The sequence below is a fragment of the Oncorhynchus keta genome, chromosome 16, assembly GCF_023373465.1.
Source record: "Oncorhynchus keta strain PuntledgeMale-10-30-2019 chromosome 16, Oket_V2, whole genome shotgun sequence".
NCBI lineage: Eukaryota > Metazoa > Chordata > Actinopteri > Salmoniformes > Salmonidae > Oncorhynchus > Oncorhynchus keta.
The window spans coordinates 10902382-10924881 of NC_068436.1; the positions used below are offsets into that span (position 1 = coordinate 10902382).

General features: G+C 43.6%; 1 protein-coding gene across 1 annotated transcript in view; it reads right to left on the reverse strand.

Moving 5' to 3' along the window:
• Positions 1–22500, reverse strand: part of LOC118395557 (teneurin-3-like) — a 797463-nt gene that overhangs the window by 336551 nt on the left and 438412 nt on the right. Inside the window, 2 exon segments of the mRNA XM_052464676.1 lie at positions 427–708; positions 16311–16697. Of these exon segments, the coding sequence (XP_052320636.1) occupies positions 427–708; positions 16311–16566 (538 nt within the window). The 5' untranslated portion in view covers positions 16567–16697.

Sequence of the window (22500 nt, forward strand, 5' to 3'; positions counted from 1 at the left end):
TCACTTTCGTCTCCAGAACAAAGTCAAACCCTGAGAGTCATAATCCAACCGTCACTAGGAGCAACATGTGCTTTGCTCTGTCTGTCACCACGCCTTGGGGTTAACCCTTCACCTTCAGTAATCAGTGGGCTTCAATGAACATGCCGACATACACTTACAGTATGCATTCACACTAATTCTTGAGTTCCCTCAAATTCTCTCATTGTCAAGTTCACAGCTGCATCTTCTCAAGTGAAGTGGTCACAAGAGGAAAGGAACGCTGAGCGACACCAACTCTCATTCAACATTCTTTCCCAACAACTGTGTTTCACCGATCCCTCAGTGTCAGTGGACGTGCCGGGGAGTGTGCACTCTCCCGAGCCAAGGAAGGCGAGATAAAAGAGAGGGATAAATCAAATGTGTGTTGTGCATACCGACCGGACTCACCATTATCGCTGTCCGACTTGTTTTCGTGCTCTGTGTCGGTGAGGGTCAGGGCCGAGTTGGACCGGCTGGACAGGCACGAGTTCCGGCCGCCCGACTTCACCCCACGGCCCCACAGCCGCATGGCACGCTCCGGTGACATCACGCCCTCGTTCTCGGTGTCCACGTCGGAGCCGGCGCCGACCGAGTAGCCGCGGTGGGGAAGGCCCATCTCGGAGCAGAAGGCCAGGCCGCGGCGCGTGGACGGCTCGCAGATCCCCAGTTGTCTCAGGTTGAAGTTCTGCCCTGAGAGGAGAGGAAACAAGATGGAAGTTGTCAAAACTAGAGCCCTGAACATGTATACCGGTCAATAAATGCCTTCGAAAGGAAAAACTAGTGTCCCTTTACAAGACAATACAGGAAGTACAGGGTAGAATAAAGGGAGTTTTGAGAGAGGAGAGGAAACAAGATGGAGGATCTTAAAGACTCACAAAGAACAAGGTTGAGGACATCAACAGTTTCAATAAGAGAGGAGCTGGAGTCTTTTATTCTAAATGTCAAGTATTTCAGAGATATTTAAGAGAGCTAGCATTTACCAGGGAGAGCAATTCAGTGGCCTTTTACAGGAGAACACAGGGAGTACAGCTGATCTAACTTGAGACTGGCAGTAAAGCGAAAACACCTTGAAAACACCTTGAATCCTGTCACTAACAGATCATCTGTCACATTAAAACCTAGTGATGAGTGGGGAATCTATACAGTTACATATCGGGATATTATTTTTGACCATATATCATATCGTATTGTTTTGACTATATCACAATATTATTTTTACCCTAGCTGGCTGCACCTGCACCAAAATGTGTCTTCACAAGTGATCAACGTGTGTTTTCTCCTGGCTCTCTCTCGTCTTTCTGCAGCAGACATATATAGTGATCAACGTGTGTCTTCTCATGGTCTCTCTCGTCTCTCTGCAGCAGACATATATAGTGATCAACGTGTGTCTTCTCATGGTCTCTCTCGTCTCTCTGCAGCAGACATATATAGTGATCAACGTGTGTGTTCTCATGGTCTCTCTTGTCTCTCTGCAGCAGACATATATAGTGATCAACGTGTGTCTTCTCATGGTCTCTCTCGTCTCTCTGCAGCAGACATATATAGTGATCAACGTGTGTGTTCTCATGGTCTCTCTTGTCTCTCTGCAGCAGACATATATAGTGATCAACGTGTGTGTTCTCATGGTCTCTCTCGTCTCTCTGCAGCAGACATATATAGTGATCAACGTGTGTGTTCTCATGGTCTCTCTCGTCTCTCTGCAGCAGACATATATAGTGATCAACGTGTGTTTTCTCCTGGCTCTCTCTCGTCTCTCTGCAGCAGACATATATAGTGATCAACGTGTGTTTTCTCCTGGCTCTCTCTCGTCTCTCTGCAGCAGACATATATAGTGATCAACTTGTGTTTTCTCCTGGCTCTCTCTTGTCTCTCTGCAGCAGACATATATAGTGATCAACGTGTGTGTTCTCATGGTCTCTCTTGTCTCTCTGCAGCAGACATATATAGTGATCAACGTGTGTGTTCTCATGGTCTCTCTCGTCTCTCTGCAGCAGACATATATAGTGATCAACGTGTGTTTTCTCCTGGCTCTCTCTAGTCTCTCTGCAGCAGACATATATAGTGATCAACGTGTGTGTTCTCATGGTCTCTCTCGTCTCTCTGCAGCAGACATATATAGTGATCAACGTGTGTGTTCTCATGGTCTCTCTCGTCTCTCTGCAGCAGACATATATAGTGATCAATGTGTGTTTTCTCCTGGCTCTCTCTTGTCTCTCTGCAGCAGACATATATAGTGATCAACGTGTGTTTTCTCCTGGCTCTCTCTTGTCTCGCTGCAGCAGACATATATAGTGATCAACGTGTTTTCTCCTGGCTCTCTCTCGTCTCTCTGCAGCAGACATATATAGTGATCAACGTGTGTTTTCTCCTGGCTCTCTCTCGTCTCTCTACAGCAGACATATATAGTGATCAACGTGTGTGTTCTCATGGTCTCTCTCGTCTCTCTGCAGCAGACATATATAGTGATCAACGTGTGTTTTCTCCTGGCTCTCTCTCGTCTCTCTGCAGCAGACATATATAGTGATCAACGTGTGTTTTCTCCTGGCTCTCTCTCGTCTCTCTGCAGCAGACATATATAGTGATCAACTTGTGTTTTCTCCTGGCTCTCTCTTGTCTCTCTGCAGCAGACATATATAGTGATCAACGTGTGTGTTCTCATGGTCTCTCACGTCTCTCTGCAGCAGACATATATAGTGATCAACGTGTGTGTTCTCATGGTCTCTCTCGTCTCTCTGCAGCAGACATATATAGTGATCAACGTGTGTTTTCTCCTGGCTCTCTCTCGTCTCTCTGCAGCAGACATATATAGTGATCAACGTGTGTGTTCTCATGGTCTCTCTCGTCTCTCTGCAGCAGACATATATAGTGATCAACGTGTGTGTTCTCATGGTCTCTCTCGTCTCTCTGCAGCAGACATATATAGTGATCAATGTGTGTTTTCTCCTGGCTCTCTCTTGTCTCTCTGCAGCAGACATATATAGTGATCAACGTGTGTTTTCTCCTGGCTCTCTCTTGTCTCGCTGCAGCAGACATATATAGTGATCAACGTGTGTTTTCTCCTGGCTCTCTCTCGTCTCTCTGCAGCCGACATATAGTGATCAACGTGTGTGTTCTCATGGTCTCGCTCGTCTCTCTGCAGCAGACATATATAGTGATCAACGTGTGTTTTCTCCTGGCTCTCTCTCGTCTCTCTGCAGCAGACATATATAGTGATCAACGTGTGTGTTCTCATGGTCTCTCTCGTCTCTCTGCAGCAGACATATATAGTGATCAACGTGTGTGTTCTCCTGGCTCTCTCTTGTCTCTCTGCAGCAGACATATATAGTGATCAACGTGTGTTTTCTCCTGGCTCTCTCTTGTCTCTCTGCAGCAGACATATATAGTGATCAACGTGTGTGTTCTCATGGTCTCTCTCGTCTCTCTGCAGCAGACATATATAGTGATCAACGTGTGTGTTCTCATGGTCTCTCTCGTCTCGCTGCAGCAGACATATATAGTGATCAACGTGTGTGTTCTCCTGGCTCTCTCTTGTCTCTCTGCAGCAGACATATATAGTGATCAATGTGTGTTTTCTCCTGGCTCTCTCTCGTCTCTCTGCAGCAGACATATATAGTGATCAACGTGTGTGTTCTCATGGTCTCTCTCGTCTCTCTGCAGCAGACATATATAGTGATCAACGTGTGTGTTCTCCTGGCTCTCTCTTGTCTCTCTGCAGCAGACATATATAGTGATCAACGTGTGTTTTCTCCTGGCTCTCTCTTGTCTCTCTGCAGCAGACATATATAGTGATCAACGTGTGTTTTCTCCTGGCTCTCTCTCGTCTCTCTGCAGCAGACATATATAGTGATCAACGTGTGTTTTCTCCTGGCTCTCTCTCGTCTCTCTGCAGCCGACATATATAGTGATCAACGTGTGTGTTCTCATGGTCTCTCTCGTCTCTCTGCAGCAGACATATATAGTGATCAACGTGTGTGTTCTCATGGTCTCTCTCGTCTCGCTGCAGCAGACATATATAGTGATCAACGTGTGTGTTCTCCTGGCTCTCTCTTGTCTCTCTGCAGCAGACATATATAGTGATCAACGTGTGTTTTCTCCTGGCTATCTCTCGTCTCTCTGCAGCAGACATATATAGTGATCAACGTGTGTGTTCTCATGGTCTCTCTCGTCTCTCTGCAGCAGACATATATAGTGATCAATGTGTTTTTTCTCCTGGCTCTCTCTCGTCTCTCTGCAGCAGACATATATAGTGATCAACGTGTGTTTTCTCCTGGCTCTCTCTCGTCTCTCTGCAGCAGACATATATAGTGATCAACGTGTGTTTTCTCCTGGCTCTCTCTCGTCTCTCTGCAGCAGACATATATAGTGATCAACGTGTGTTTTCTCCTGGCTCTCTCTCGTCTCTCTGCAGCAGACATATATAGTGATCAACGTGTGTTTTCTCCTGGCTCTCTCTCGTCTCTCTGCAGCAGACATATATAGTGATCAACATGTGTTTTCTCCTGGCTCTCTCTCGTCTCTCTGCAGCAGACATATATAGTGATCAACGTGTGTTTTCTCCTGGCTCTCTCTCGTCTCGCTGCAGCAGACATATATAGTGATCAACGTGTGTTTTCTCCTGGCTCTCTCTCGTCTCTCTGCAGCAGACATATATAGTGATCAACGTGTGTTTTCTCCTGGCTCTCTCTCGTCTCTCTGCAGCAGACATATATAGTGATCAACGTGTGTTTTCTCCTGGCTCTCTCTCGTCTCTCTGCAGCAGACATATATAGTGATCAACGTGTGTTTTCTCCTGGCTCTCTCTCGTCTCTCTGCAGCAGACATATATAGTGATCAACGTGTGTTTTCTCCTGGCTCTCTCTCGTCTCTCTGCAGCAGACATATATAGTGATCAACGTGTGTTTTCTCCTGGCTCTCTCTCGTCTCTCTGCAGCAGACATATATAGTGATCAACGTGTGTTTTCTCCTGGCTCTCTCTTGTCTCTCTGCAGCAGACATATATAGTGATCAACGTGTGTTCTCTCCTGGCTCTCTCTCGTCTCTCTGCAGCAGACATATATAGTGATCAACGTGTGTTTTCTCCTGGCTCTCTCTTGTCTCTCTGCAGCAGACATATATAGTGATCAACGTGTGTTCTCTCCTGGCTCTCTCTCGTCTCTCTGCAGCAGACATATATAGTGATCAACGTGTGTTCTCTCCTGGCTCTCTCTCGTCTCTCTGCAGCAGACATATATAGTGATCAACGTGTGTTCTCTCCTGGCTCTCTCTCGTCTCTCTGCAGCAGACATATGGTGAGCAATATGTTTGGAACATCAAATCACAATAAAATCACAGTATCGAATTGCAAAACATATGGTATCAGCACCTACGTATCGTGATTATATTGTAACTTGAGGTCCCTGGCAATTCTCAGCCCTAATATCGCCCCCAACCCCCCCAAGGCCCCTCTGACCTCCAGCCCCCCGACCCTCAGATCCATCCTAGCACTGAGAACCAGACAGACAAACCCACACTCCCTCCTTCCCAAGCCTTATTTGTACAGTATTTGACCAGTGGTAGATAGATGGATAGATAGATGGATAGATATATGGATAGATAGATGGATAGATAGATGGAGAGATAGATGGATAGATAGATGGAGAGATAGATGGATAGATAGATGGATAGATAGATGGAGAGATAGATGGATATATAAACTGAACAAGAATATAAAAGCAACATGCAACAATTTGAAAGATTTTACTGAGTTACAGTTCATATTACGGAAATCTGTCAATTGAAATAAAATCATTAGGTCATAATCTATGGATTTCACATGACTGGGAATACAGATATGCATCTGTTGGTGACAGATAACTTTTAAAACAGGGTAGGGGTGTGGATCAGAAAACCAGTCAGTATCTAGTGTGACCAGACTAAAGTTGACAAGGCTGTTTATGGGGGCCTGTGGAATGTTGTCCCACTCCTCTTCAATGGCTGTGCGAAGTTGCTGGATATTGGTGGGAACTGGAACACGCTGTCGTACAAGTCGATCCAGAGCATCCCAAACATGCTCAATGGGTGACATGTCTGGTGAATATGCAGGCCATGGAAGAACTGGGACATTGTCAGCTTCCAGGAATTGTGTACAGATCCTTGCAACATGGTGATGTGCATTATTATGCTGAAACAGGAGGTGATGGCGGTGGATGAATGGCACGACAATGGGCCTCCGAATCTCGTCACGGTATCTCTGTACATTTAAATTTCCATCAATAAAATGCAATTGTGTTCTTTATCCATAGTTTATGCCTGCCCATACCATAATCCCACCATGGGGCACTCTGTTCACAACGTTGACATTAGCAAACCGCCAGCCCACACAACGCCACACAATGCCCAGTAAAGTTGAAACTGGGATTCATCCGTGAAGAGCACACTTCTCCATCGTGACAGTGGCCATTGAAGGTGAGCATTTGCCCACTGAATTCGGTCACGACGCCGAACTGCAGTCAAGTCAAGACGGAGGACAACGAACACGCAAGTGAACTCCCCTGAGACAGTTTCTGACAGTTTGTGCAGAAATTCTTTGGTTGTGCAAACCCACAGTTTCATCTGCAGGATTGGTCTCAGACAATCCTGCAGACAATCCTGCAGGTGAAGAAGCCAGATGTGGAGATCCTGGGCTGGCGTGTTTACACTGAGGTTGTGAGGCTGGTTAGACGTACTGTCAAATTCTCTAAAACGATGTTGGAGGTGGCTTATAGTAGAGAAATTAACATTACATTCTCTGGCAACATCTCTGGTGGACGTTCCTGCAGTCAGCATGCCAATTGCACGCTCTCTCAAAACTTTAGACATCTGTGGCATTGTGAGTGGCCTTTTGTTGTCTGCAGCACAAGGTGCACCTTGTAATGATCATATTGTTTAATCAGCTTCTTGATATGCCACACCTCTCAGGTGGATAGATTATCTTGGCAAATTAGAAATGCTCAGTAACATGGATGTGAACAAATCTGTGCACAAAATTTGAGCAAAATAAGCTTTTTGTAAAATGTATGGGATCGTTTACTCCAGCTTATGAAAATGGGATGAACACTTTACTTGTTGCGTTTATATTTTTTTTCTGTATAGATAGATACACTACATTACCAAATTTATGTGGACACCTGCTCGTCAAACATCTCATTCCAAAATCATGGGCATTAATATGGAGTTGATCCCTCCCTTTGCTGTAATAACAGCCTCCACTGTTCTGGGCTTTCCACTAGACGTTGGAACATTGCTGCGGGGACTTGATTTCATTCAGCCACAAGAGCATTAGTGAGGTCGGGCACTGATGTTGGGTGAATAGGCCTGGCTCGCAGTCAGCGTTCCAATTCATCCCAAAGGTGTTCGATGGAGTTTAGGTCTCTGTGCAGGCCAGTCAAGTTCCTCCAAACCGATCTTGACAAACCATTTCTGGGGGGGCAAGTTTGTCTATGGAGATTGCATGGCTGTGTGCACAATTTTATACACCTGCCAGCATTTGGCTGAAATGGCAGAATCCACTAATTTGAAGGGGTGTCCACATACTTTTGTATAAATAGTGTAGATAGATAGATAGATAGATAGATAGATAGATAGATAGATAGATAGATAGATAGATAGATAGATAGATAGATAGATAGATAGATAGATAGATAGTGTAACGATATGCACTAAGAGTCGGGAGGCAAGTTCAGGGAGTGAGTGTTTTAGTAAAATAAACGGAACATAATAAAGAACAAGAAACACTAACAGCACACATACGCCTGGGAACCAAAGGGAGTGACATATATAGGGAAGGTAATCAAGGAGGGGATGGGGTCCAGGTGAGTGTCCTTATGCGCTGATGCGTGTAACGATGGTGACAGGTGTGCGCCATAACGAGCAGCCTCGTGACCTAGAGGCCGGAGAGGGAGTACCCCCTCCCCGGCGCGTTCGGCTCCAGCCGCGTTCAGCTCCAGCCGCAGGACGCCAACCATAGGGACGATCCCGGGGAACAGGAGCGGACCGGTCGCCTCCGCTGCGGCGCAGAGACCTGACGAACCGCCTGAGGAGTGAGAGCCTGATGAGCCGGCTGAGACCTCCCCGGTTGCCTCGGTCGAGGCAGGGGAACCTGTTCACCCAGCTGAGGCATGGGAATCCGACAAACCAGCTAAGGCCTCCCAGGTAGCTCCAGTTCTGACACCCGGACCCGTCATCACCTCCAACACAAAAACAAAAACTCCCTGATGCTTCCCTTTGGTGAGGCATCATTCTGTAACGATGGTGACAGGTGTGCGCCACAACAAGCAGCCTGGTAACCTAGAGGCCAGAAAGGGAGCACACATGACAGATATATGGACAGTTGGAAGAGAAGAGTTGTGTTCCAAGTGCACTATATTTTTTATATAACTAGGCAAGTCAGTTAAGAATAAATTCTTATTTACAATGACAGCCTAACCCCCCCCTAACCCGGACGACGCTGGGCCAATTGTGTGCCGCCTTATGGGGCTCCCGATCACGGCCGACTGTGATACAGCCCGGGATTGAACCAGGGTCTGTAGTGATGCCTCGAGCACTGCGATGCAGTGCCTTATACCGCTGCACCACTCGGGAGCTATATAGGCAATGTAATACTTTTGACAAGGACCCATAGGGCTCTGGTCAAAAGTTGTTCACTATATAGGGAATAGGGTGCCATTTGGGACGCCACAGAGAAGAGAAGGGGGAGAGCTATCTCCCAGGTGCTAACAAAATAGAAGCTGACAGGTAAATGGGGTCTAGCTAGCATCTGGGGAGTCATTTGGACTGGAGGTGTTGAGTAATGAAAAGATCCTGCACGGGCTTGAAAAGAAAGAGAGAGAGCGAGAAAATACAAATAAATCCTGTACTGACTTTTTTTTGTGATGGGGGTTAGTGGGGTGCAGTATCAACTGACCTGAAATCCCCAGTGAAAACACAGCTTCTGTAAACAGCGCTAGCTCCTAGGCGTGCAAAAAAGGGACTATCAGGTTTCATCTGACTCTCAGATAACTGTAGGGGCTTAACATTCTGTTACCCAGGGTCCCACGCTGGACTCCCAGGACCCCGACCGTTGTGTCTTACCACGACCAGGCCTGACTAGCTAACAATGTTAGCGGGTAGCACAGACGCAATGCAATGCATGTTTGGGATCGACTACATTGCAGTAGGATTACACAGAATCACTCATCTACAAATCTTGCATCCCAAAAGTTAATTATTATATGATTAAGATGAGTGATTCTGCATCTCACCTTGCTCAAGCAGGTCCCCTGAAAACATGCTAGCAGTTAGCAGAACTCCCCATATTTTCAGCACCATAGGACCAACGACCTAATGGAATACTCTCATTATCAAACAGAGGGAGACACCCTCAGCTTTTATTTTATGGGGCCCCCTGAAGACTAAAATCACCAGTAATTCAGATCAAAACTAGTTTAATTTAGCAAATCTGTTCCTAAGCATTCCCACGAATAGAAGGGACATATGTGACCGTGTCTCCATGTCATTAAGGTATGAAAGGATTGTTATTTCAAATCCAATCTCTTTTAGGGCTTAGTTGTCATCAATTTGCAGTGTTCGACCATCCGCTCTGACAAAAATCTGCTAGTCTACCCCCTGCTCTAAAGACTGAAGTAGAGCATGACGAAACAACTAAAACGATACATACTTCAGTGAAACACAACTTGCTAAAGGCAATTTATACCACGTTGGAGGAGCGAGCCAAACGCTAAAGAAATAGCCAACGCAAAACAAAACATCCGAAGGGGAATCTGTAGTCTCCTAATGCAAAACATATCATCCGAAGGGGAATCTGTAGTCTCCTAATGCAAAACATATCATCCGAAGGGGAATCTGTAGTCTCCTAATGCAAAATATCATATCATCTCGAAAACATATCATCCGGGGAATCTATAGTCTCCAAATGCAAAACATATCATCCGAAGGGGAATATCTGTAGTCTGTAGTCTCTAATGCAAAACATATCATCCGAAGGGGAATCTGTAGTCTCCTAATGCAAAACATATCATCCGAAGGGGAATCTGTAGTCTCCTAATGCAAAACATATCATCCGAAGGGGAATCTATAGTCTCCTAATGCAAAACATATCATCCGAAGGGGAATCTGTAGTCTCCTAATGCAAAACATATCATCCGAAATCTGGGGAATCATCCGTAGTCTCCTAATGCAAAACATATCATCCGAAGGGGAATCTCCTAATAGTCTCCTAATGCAAAACATATCATCCGAAGGGGAGTCTCATCTATCCGAAGGGGAATCTATAGTCTCCTAATGCAAAACATATCATCCGAAGGGGAAAACATCTCCGAAGTCTCTCTAATGCAAAACATATCATCCGAAGGGGAATCTGTAGTCTCCTAATGCAAAACATATCATCCGAAGGGGAATCTGTAGTCTCCTAATGCAAAACATATCATCCGGGGGGTCTCCTAATCTATCATCCGAAGGGGAATCTAGTCTCCTAATGCAAAACATATCATCCGAAGGGGAATCTGTAGTCTCCTAATGCAAAACATATCATCCGAAGGGGAATCTGTAGTCTCCTAATGCAAAACATATCATCCGAAGGGGAATCTGTAGTCTCCTAATGCAAAACATATCATCCGAAGGGGAATCTGTAGTCTCCTAATGCAAAACATATCATCCGAAGGGGAATCTATAGTCTCCTAATGCAAAACATATCATCCGAAGGGGAATCTATAGTCTCCTAATGCAAAACATATCATCCGAAGGGGAATCTGTAGTCTCCTAATGCAAAACATATCATCCGAAGGGGAATCTGTAGTCTCCTAATGCAAAACATATCATCCGAAGGGGAATCTGTAGTCTCCTAATGCAAAACATATCATCCGAAGGGGAATCTGTAGTCTCCTAATGCAAAACATATCATCCGAAGGGGAATCTGTAGTCTCCTAATGCAAAACATATCATCGCTGAAACACATCTGAAACAACACATATGCCTAATGCTGTAGCGCAAAATAGCACGCTATGATACAGTCCATTTTGCTTAGGCAGAGCAGAACAGCTCAAGCTGAACTCGTTAGCATAACAAAAACACGGTTCGAACCATGCTAACATAAAGCGAAATCATAAAGGGCACTTCAGTGCTGGCCCACTGGGCACAAACTGATTGAATCAGCGTGGTGGAATAGACGTTGAATTGACGTCTGTGCCCAGTGGGGAGTGCTAACAAACTGTATAACGCTAAAGCAAAACCCAACAACAAAGAGCACCTTGGAACGGCCCATTGGGCTAGCCACTGTTTCAGTGCAGGAGGGCACAACGCCAAGCCCACAAGGCCCAACGATAAATGCCCTATAAAAGCGTTACTTGCGGGTTAATAATGTTGGCTGGCGCGTAGGAAACGGCAAACCATCAATGGAGGGCCTCTGGGTACACAGCAATAATCTACAACGCATGAAGCAAATACAAATACTGTCTGCAATTTATCAACTCAGAGAGACAGAGTGAGTGAGAAAGAAAGAAAGCTAGATAAATTCATGTTTGGCAGAGGTAGCTGTGTTAATGATTGGTCTCATATGTGGCTGTACTTTGGTTATATCTAATGCGGTAACATTATGCAGGCAGAAAGGAATTCAAGACCCACTAGTATTGTAGAAAACAATCCAGGCACAATTCATTTACAGCACAAAAAAACACAAGTAACAAGGTACAGTAGTTTAACTAAGCAGTATAACATTAAAATAGAAATAACCAAATGACTGCTATCTCTATGGCAACCATTCGTTGAAACCCCCCAAATTTATCAGAGAATATTTGGCAAAATATTTTAAAATGGATTAACAGATAAAACTCCCAAGTGTAGCATACAGAGACTTAGTAAGAGTGTCTTCCTCTCGCAGGCAGACGGAATATGGTGTGTGTTTGTGTGCATGTGTGTTCTCGGGGAGGGGTAATGTGGTGCAGATGGGAGAGAAGATGGTGGCTGCTCTACTCTGTTATGTTGTCCTGGCAGATAGACTGGTAGCTAAGGCACTTCCAATCTGTTTGGTGATTTCATAAATATCTCAAGGCCTTGAAAGCGTAAAGTCCCTACTTCAAAGGCGACGCCGCCACCACAACAAGACAAACAGCAACAACAGCCGTCAACAACCGTATGAAGTCATCAGGGTGGAGTTAAGGAAGTGTTCCACATTAAGGCCTTTATGTCTAATTTATACAGAAGTAATAATGAATCAAAACATACAACACATTACAAATAACCCTAATAAAACAATAACATAATCATATTTGTGTTATGAATAAATATTTTAGTTTTAGTATTGTTTTACAGATTTAAATATTTTCTCAACATGAAAAAAAAAAAATCTGAACATGTCATAGAACAAAGTACTTAGAAATATCTGAGAGAAATTCCTACATTTGTTACAAATTGTACAAGACACAGTAACCATGGATCAACATGAACTATTTCATTATCTGAGACCTCATATGCCAACACAACTACAGGCATAGAATTAGGAATTTAAATACTATATAATTGTATAGGATCTCTATGACTACAGCCAATAATACACTGTATAATTCATCTTAGGCCTATTAAACATTCTACTACAATTGAAGTGGCTTGCATTTTATGTTAGGGAATTTTAAAACATGATCCAATTAAAAATAGAGTCTGTGATACATAATTAATTTAGTTCCTTTTTTAACCAACGTTAATGATTTCCTGCAAAGCTAAACTCTTTTCTCTCGCTTAAAGACATTTATGTCACACCTACATTTAGATCTAGACTGAATTCCATTCAGTGGGTTTAGCTGCCGTGGTGATAGGAACGGGCTGGCTAAGAACATGCCTGAACATATATATACATCAAAAAATATATATATACATACGGTCACTAAATGATATATGATAATCACTGAATAGCAGCAGGAATAATATTTTTACAAACATTTCACAGCATTTATATGTAAAAAAATTAAATATATATATATATTTTTTTACATATAAATGCTGTGAAATGTTTGTAAAACATATTATTCCTGCTGCTATTCAGTGATTATCATATATCATTTAGTGACCGTATTTAGTGATAGTTTTTGCTTCAGTAATAAGTTATTATATTACATTTGAATCCTTATTAGATTAGTATATATTCACTCTCAGAACGTGTTCTTCCAGCTTAGACTAGTTAATACTCTAATACTCTTTTTGGGATAATGGAAAGTGTTTCAAGCCGTCCTACAGTTGTGAAAATGACTGTAATATAAACGTAATACCTGTATCTCAGTGAGAGGCTACTGTATTCCATAGGCCTGGGTAAAATGTCCATAACAGTGCCTTCTTTCTTTTTAAAATATCAAAATATTTAAGGGTCCAAGATTCAGACAAATACATGCTTTATCTCATTTAGGGTAGAGTATTATTTAACTACATTTAGATTCAAATATTCAAATGTTGTTCTCAAGCTACATATAAGTCATCCTCGTTGTGAATTGGTTCTGATTGCATGCCATGCCCCACGTGGTAGTAGAATCCAGAAGTTTCACAGCACGGTCAAGTCATTGGTTGATCAGAAAAATGAAACATCTTCCAAATTCCCTCTGAGATCATTTGCATTATAAGAAGGATAGAATATTGACTGTTAAACCTGTGGATAAAATACTGTCTGGAGCAAATCTTTAATCTAGGAATAAGAGTGACTACAAAGGCTTGTTAATTACAGACATAACTAAGATAGTCACTGCAGTTCAATTAAAATTATATTAATTTTAAATGAACGCCAATTAGTGTGGCAATGAAAATGTACATGATAAGATAATTAAAGTCATTACATTTTTTCTCTCCAATATTTATGAATTGTTAATTGGAGTGGAGGAACAATCAATGAACTAGTAATGAACTTCAAAGTACTTTTGTTATGTTACTGGAAAATATGTCTGGACCTGGTAAAACGCTTTGCCTCCATCTTTCCACAAACCAGTTCATGTCACGAGTTCAAAACAGTTTCAGAGATGCGCTCGCTGTGCGTTATAAAATCTAACAAAAATCCCAGTTTTTTTTATTTTTATCACTGATGGGCAACAATTCGAATGATTCCAGCTTAAGTTCATTAAGTTTCACAAATGACTACTGTCCCGCTATTATTTCTGAAGTGACCAAATCATTTAGGTCAACATCAAACCCATAGAATTTGAATGAATAGAATGGTCAAATAGGTTCAAAACCCGTTCTACTCCTTCTATTTCTATGGTGTCACCATATTAATATACAGAATAAACAAACGGTGCTAGCTATATTAGCTTAGCATCGTGTCACCATAAGCTCCTATGTTACTGTCAGTTACTGGGCGAGGAGACAGAGAGAGGTGCTTAGCCTTGAGGCTTTGAATAGTAGTTAAACATTAAGTTATTAAGTCTGTCGAGCGATGGCTGTGGCCCAACAAGTCAACAAGTCTAGTGACCGAGTGGCCCACTTAGGGGACTAGCTCAGCCAGCGAGAGGCAGAGAGGGTGTCGCTATAATAATTTGGGGGATGCTTATATTTGTTCTGTTACACAAAAGTGGGTCGCCATTGTACAGCTCCCCTGGAGCAATTAGACTTGCTCAAGGGCACAGCAAAAATGTAAATGTTTTACCTTGTCAGCACCTTAAGTCGCAGTTGTAAATGAGAACTTGTTATCAACTGGCCTACCTGGTTAAATAAAGGTTAAATAAAATCAAATACACTTTTGGTTACTGGCCCAACACGCTAACCTCGAAGCTACCTGCCACCCCCATCTGTCTCGTGTCTGTTAATATGGGGAGGATGTCATACATAGCCCCAACCTACCCAGACTGTTACCCCTTTCCTTAGCCCAATACCCCCATCTACCTGTCAACACATTACCCCTGGAGCTCCTTATCAGCAAGACGAGCCCCAGTGTTCATGATCAACACTAACCATGCAGCTATTATATACCATTTAGCAGAGACCTTTTAATCCCAAGCCACTTATAGTCATGCATGTATACATACATTTTTACACACGAGTGGAATCAAACCCACTATCCTGCCGTTGCAAGCGCTGTGCTCTACTACCGACTGAGCTACAGAGGACAAGCACCTAGTGAGACACCAACCAGAGCGGTAATGAGATTCTTTCTTTTTGGATTGAAACCGTAGCCAGAACATGTTTTCTTCATGACATAAGTGCCCTGTAAATGTAATTACACCTCGTCCCTTATCCACAGAAATGGATTCCTCATAGGGCACGGTCGTGTCCTTGAACGCATTTTAAATCTGAAGTAGTCGGCCCTTATCCCTTATCTAAGGTAAACATTTGAGCCTCGGCCCAGCTCGGTGGAATAAGTCAACATGGAGGGGTCCCACCTGAGGTAAACGTATGTAAACAGAGACAGACTTCACCTCTTAGGGGCCAACCTAAGGAAGAGTTCAAGCAGGTACAGCTGACCGTGACTACAGAGTAAAATCTACGGACAACTTGAAGTGGAATGACACAGGTCCTGGTACTCAATTTAATTTTACAGTCCTGGTGATCATATTTACATTTACAGTCCTGGTGATCATATTTACATTTACAGTCCTGGTGATCATATTTACATTTACAGTCCTGGTGATCATATTTACATTTACAGTCCTGGTGATCATATTTACATTTACAGTCCTGGTGATCATATTTACATTTTACAGTCCTGGTGATCATATTTACATTTACAGTCCTGGTGATCATATTTACATTTACAGTCCTGGTGATCATATTTACATTTACAGTCCTGGTACTCAATTTAATTTTACAGTCCTGGTGATCATATTTACATTTACAGTCCTGGTGATCATATTTACATTTACAGTCCTGGTGATCATATTTACATTTACAGTCCTGGTGATCATATTTACATTTACAGTCCTGGTGATCATATTTACATTTTACAGTCCTGGTGATCATATTTACATTTACAGTCCTGGTGATCATATTTACATTTTACAGTCCTGGTGATCATATTTACATTTTACAGTCCTGGTGATCATATTTACATTTTACAGTCCTGGTGATCATATTTACATTTACAGTCCTGGTGATCATATTTACATTTACAGTCCTGGTGATCATATTTTAGAGCCAACAGTCAAGGTGGTATAAAAAATGGAGGTGATGGTTGATACTCTGTACCGGAAGGTACCAGGCCCACCTCAAGCACTGCCAACATGGTTAGCCACAGGGCAGCGCCCCTAGAGCATGCTAGGTGCCTTGCTCAAACGCACAACGGCAGGTGGATAACTAACTAGGCTAAATAGTACCTTGTCGGGTGTACTCGTCCTGTTCACGGTGCACCATCTCCTTCACTCTGCTGCTGTACAATAGTCTGGAAGAGTCCTGGTGGTCGAAGGCCTTGAGCGTCTCGCTGGAGCTGTACGACTTCTGGGTGGGTACCCTCGGTCCCGGACCGCCGCTGCCGCACTCCTCGCTGTCGCCGGACGAGCCCGTGTAGCGCCGCTCCTTGTCGCGCCTGCTCTTGGTCAGCGAGCAGTAGGGCCTGCGTTCCTTCACGTCCATACTGCCAGCATGCTTCGCCGACCCGGCGGATAGACACAAACACGGCACGGACCGGGACGCTGGAGGAAGATGGGTGGGAGGAGGTGGAGAAGGGAGGGTCCGTCCAACCCGCTCCGCTTAGGCTCGGCTACCTGGAGAGAGGGAGGACAGGGAAAGAGAGAGGGAGGGGAAGAAAATGAAAGAAAAAGTGTGAGACAGCGGTCAGATAGCGCTAAGCTGTGCACTTAATCTTCCCGGGATCCTGAAATCCTCCCCACCTTCTGGAGTGTTCAGCGGTGCTAGTGTGTGTGTGTGTGTGTGTGTGTGTGTGTCTCGGCAGGGTCTGAGTGCATTGGAGTGAGGAGAGGCAGGCAGGAAACAGCCTTTAGGAACTGAAGTAGGGAGGGCAGGGGTGAGAGGGGAGTGGGAGAGGGAGAAAAAAGCCGGGGAGGCGGGGAGAGGAGGGGGTGACTTAATTGATTACTCCCGTCCCCCTGATCTGGTATGTGTCTAGAGTTGCTGATAAGCACGACACATCCATTAGATAAAAATGCATGTGCGTGTGCATGTGTGTGTGTGTGTGTGTGTGTGTGCATGTGTGGGCGTGTGTGTGCATGTGTATCAAGGAGGAAGGGGAAAACATTTTCAATGTTTCATTAAGCCCTGCTGCCATCGAGAATTAATCAAATCTACAGACAACATCCTGAGAACAAAAAATAAAACGACATACTTGTGTGTGTCAGAGTAATAACCATTGCATGGAGTCCCCCCAGGGGTACTTTTCAAATATTTATTAGCCAAAAAACTTTCTCTCTGCTTCTAATTTTGCGTTCTGATCATTGCGGCCATTTTAATTTGGAAGTCTTGGCTGGCCCTTTTCTGCAGGTCTCCCAGAGATTGTGCATGGCTGCTCTTTCTCAAACATATATCTTTTTCCGACTTCATCCGTCTTTTCTTTTTGAAGTCAACAACATATTTCTTGATAAGGTTTTCCTGCGTCAGTTTTCTAAACTCTTCCCAGATGATAGCAAAGCGAGGGAGGCAGTTGGGAGGTTTGGAAGGTAGATTCTCCCTAATGAAATGGGGAGAGATGCTTCTACGGCCCTATAACATCTGCGATGCCGAGAACACATGGAATCACGGAATCCAGACATGAAAACAAATTTCATGAATATTCAATAAATGTATTGAACTTAGTAGGGAATCAACTAAATGTACTGAACATGTATTAATTTGCCCAAGTTTATCATAAGACATGAACAGAATGCATCAGTGATTTGTATTTCCTGGAACTTTCTGAAGAGGCAGGGAGAATTCCCCTGTCTGTGTATGTGACTCTTTGTATAGATTTCTCAATTAAATGTTAATTACAAAATAGCCTATGCTTACCAGGCAGAATGAGATCATGATTATTGCATCAATCCAGTGGGTATTTGCTTTGCAAACTCTACCATCACATGTACTCTACAAAAATACTGCTAAACCACTGCCTCTTGCTAGGTGCACACTGGAATTAAAGGGTAATTACACACAAATGTAAATTGAAAGAGTGGTATCCTGATGTGGTTTAAGCACTGTTGTGGATTTACAACATCCAATTTAGTTCTATTTCTATTTAAAAAAGTGGGACTGTGAGTGCGTAAAAAAAAAAACGGTCAAATAGAAACCTGGAAAAACTTAATGGAGAAAACAGAATTTGGGATAAAACTAACGCTAATCAGGCAAAACATAAAACAGATTTGATAGGGCTATGCTTCTGATCAGAAGAGGAGAATATCATCATTTCTCTGCCTTCTCTCTCTCCTCACTATCAGGAGGAATAATGACAATGAGAGAACAGGCGTTATTTAAAGGGTAGTGTTAAGGTATGCCAGGCTGCCAGGCTGCCGCTCCTGGTTGAAACGGTTGACTATCAGGAGGAATAATGACAATGAGAGAACAGGCGTTATTTAAAGGGTAGTGTTAAGGTATGCCAGGCTGCCAGGCTGCCGCTCCTGGTTGAAACGGTTGACTATCAGGAGGAATAATGACAATGAGAGAACAGGCGTTATTTAAAGGGTAGTGTTAAGGTATGCCAGGCTGCCAGGCTGCCGCTCCTGGTTGAAACGGTTGACTATCAGGAGGAATAATGACAATGAGAGAACAGGCGTTATTTAAAGGGTAGTGTTAAGGTATGCCAGGCTGCCAGGCTGCTGCTCCTGGTTGAAACGGTTGACTATCAGGAGGAATAATGACAATGAGAGAACAGGCGTTATTTAAAGGGTAGTGTTAAGGTATGCCAGGCTGCCAGGCTGCTGCTCCTGGTTGAAACGGTTGACTATCAGGAGGAATAATGACAATGAGAGAACAGGCGTTCTGCCGAACAGAGAACTGCTGCTCCTGGTTGAAACGGTTGACTATCAGGAGGAATAATGACAATGAGAGAACAGGCGTTCTGCCGAACAGAGAACTGCCGCTCCTGGTTGAAACGGTTGACAGCATCATTTGCTTTCCCCCCACACAACTGTGTGTGTTATTGGCAGTGGATAGACAGAGTAGGGGGTGGCTTGGGTGACCTTTAGGGGGTTTCCCTGCCATGCCCTGGGGGCTGTGGGCTGTCCCACCTCATGGTCATCTTCATTTTTATTTGTCTTTTAATTTGTATTTATTCCACACACCAAATACAAACATACTCATACGAACAGCAACTTACCGGTACAGACAAATAAACACAACGATGACTCAATTCTCATCTGCTCAGACCCAAATGCTCACACCCCATCCCTAGTGCCTGCCTTATTGTTGCCGTTAAATGGTATCAATTTGTTTTTCTCATTCGCCCATGTTATTTCAATATTTCAATCATCAATCATTACATTTTTACATTGTATTAATAATGGCAGATTGATTGATTCCTAGGTTTTTAGTCTACGTTTTTCGTGGTCATCTTAAATAGATAAATAAGTCTGCTGCGGTGGCATATCAGCAGCCCCAACCACGACAAACTATCATTCATGAATACTAATAGATACAGTATGAGGAGAGGAAGAGAGAGGGAGAAACAGAGAGCGAGCGAGCGACTGAGGGAAAGACGGCTCCTCACACTGCTGGTTTATAGTTTTGTAAAAATGTACCGAGGCAGACAGGAGGGCAGAGTGACAACTGAGTGAGTGAATGAGTAACGGAGGGAGGGAGGGAGAGCAGGAGAGGTGACTGATCTGTGAGGAGTGCTTATGGGGGAATGAGACTTAGTGAGTGAATGAGTAACGGAGGGAGGGAGGGAGAGCAGGAGAGGTGACTGATCTGTGAGGAGTGCTTATGGGGGAATGAGACTTAGTGAGTGAATCAGATCAGCAGCACTGTGGTGATCTGTCAGGACCAGTCAGTTAGACAGACCAGGGCTGAAATTAGGATTAGCATTTTGTCACCTACCAGCCACACTGGCAGGGCAGCTGCAGCTCTGATCCTCACACCATGCCCCCCTGGTAGGGCCCCTTACATGGCCCCTCACGGCCCCTAGCTTCACATCCTCAGCTGGGACAACCCAGCACTCCACTGCTAGTAGTGTGAAATAAATCATTTAAATTCACACACATGTGTTGTCTCATAACTATTCCCCAGGTCGTTGCTGTACTGTAAATGAGAACGTGTTCTCAGTCAACTCACCTGGTAAAATAACGGTAATAAATATATATACAGTGGGGCAAAAAAGTATTTAATCAGCCACCAATTGTGCAAGTTCTCCCACTTAAAAAAAGATGAGAGAGGCCTGTAATTTTCATCATAGGTACACTTCAACAATGACAGACAAAATGAGAAAAAAAATCCAGATAATCACATTGTAGGATGTTTAATGAATTTATTTGCAAATTATGGTGGAAAATGTCTGTCATAGTTGAAGTGTACCTATGATGAAAATTACAGGCCTCTCTCATCTTTTTAGTGGGAGAACTTGCACAATTGGTGGCTGACTAAATACTTTTTTGCCCCACTGTATATATCATTTTTGCACACAGTCATTAGTAATAGGTTTATCAAACACAGATTATTTTATTGGAAAATATAATTTTCTTCAATGTTTACAATAATTTTCAGCTTGACTTAATACTAATGTGCTGAATTTTATACAGAGAAAACATTATTAACGTCTCCTCTGAACATTATACGTATTTAAATTGTCAAAACATTACACTAAAACGGATTTAATAACTGAAAACAATTATTCATTCAAAGCCAAAATGGGTAAATGTGACCAATTTGCCCCCCTCCGGTGACACAAAAGAGAGTGACAACGTTCATCTGATTTGTCTGAGTCTAAATGAAATTAGGTCTGGCTGATCAAGTGCATTATTGGTCATTAAATTCCTAATTAAAAAGTGCTTTGGTTCAATGACTGGAGCCAGAGTTTTAAACGGGAAAAGAACAGTGTGGCTGCAACACTATTATGGTAATGTGTTCACATAATAACATTAGCCAAGATGAAATCATTTGTGCTTCAGTCAGAAACACAGACAGGAGAGAGTGCTGTAGCTACACAGTTATACTTCAACAACATTTCAAGGGAGATGTTTCAATAATTGAAAGCTATGCATTGATGCATTTGAGCTACCGAGTGGCGCAGCGGTCTGAGGCACTGCATCTCAGTGCTAGAGGTGTCACTACAGACACCCAGGTTCGAATCCAGGCTGTATCACAACCGGCCGTGATTAGGAGTCCCATAGGCCAGCACACAATTGGCCCAGCGTCGTCCGGGTTTAGCCGGGGTAGGCTGCCATTGTAAATAAGAATTTGTTCTTAACTGACTTGCCAAGTTAAATAAATATGCATCGACATACTGTGTGCTTCAAGGCAGAGTTCTTACAATGAAATGCTGCTGATTCATATAAATGTCTGTCCGGTTTTACCTTGGATTTCTTTCTTTGATTTGTCTTCCTATCCTCGTCTCTTTTCATGGAAACTTACAGTTGGATTTTGATCACAGAGAATAAAGGAAGTTGAGATGCTGTCCGTTACCCTACCTGATGGAAAACACCCAAACTAAAAATACCCAAATTAACAACAACTAAAAGCTTTCATTGTATTTGTGTGAGTTCTTAATTGACACCAATGACCGCTGCAACAAATCTAATTAGATCCAACACTCAACTGTCATTAGAAAATCCGAAGTAAACATACACTTGCTAAACCCGTGGCCCAACTGAAGTGAAGGGCTTTTACACAACCTGCCAATAACCCCTGGGGCTGTGTGTGTGTGTGTGTGTGTGTGTGTGTGTGTGTGTGTGTGTGTGTGTGTGTGTGTGTGTGTGTGTGTGTGTGTGTGTGTGTGTGTGTGTGTGTGTGTGTGTGTGTGTGTGTGTGTGTGTGCGTGTGTGTGTGTCTAGAATGTGTGTGTTCTCCCCAGGGCTGTTTACGGGGTGACCTCAGAGAGGCTCCTGAGAAAGCCCGTTGCTTCACCTCAGGGACACTCTGCCCCCTGCTCCACAGGACACACACAACCCTGCTGCCCCTTGTCTACAAACCACCGCCTCCGTCAGCTCCCACAGGGGCACTGGGTGCAGCCAGCCACCTCAGGCAGTGTTTGTCCCCTCTTTCTAGGAAAGGCCATCTGGTACCACAGAGGTCTGAGGAACACACTCTGCTCATGTATGTCACATGTCATTCAGCATGAACACGTAGATCAATGCCTCACAGCATGAGAGAGGGAAGGAGGAGAGGAAGAGGAGAGAGAGACAACAAACAGAGAGAAAGAGGAGGGTGTGTAGGGAGTTCAAGCAGTGAAGCAAGAGGGACAGAAACAAGAGAGAGAGAGAGAGAGAGAGAGAGAGAGAGAGAGAGAGAGAGAGAGAGAGAGAGAGAGAGAGAGAGAGAGAGAGAGAGAGAGAGATAGAGAGAGAGAGAGAATGAGAGAGAGAGAGAGAGAGAGAGAGAGAGAGAGAGAGAGAGAGAGAGAGAGAGAGAGAGAGAGAGAGAGAGAGA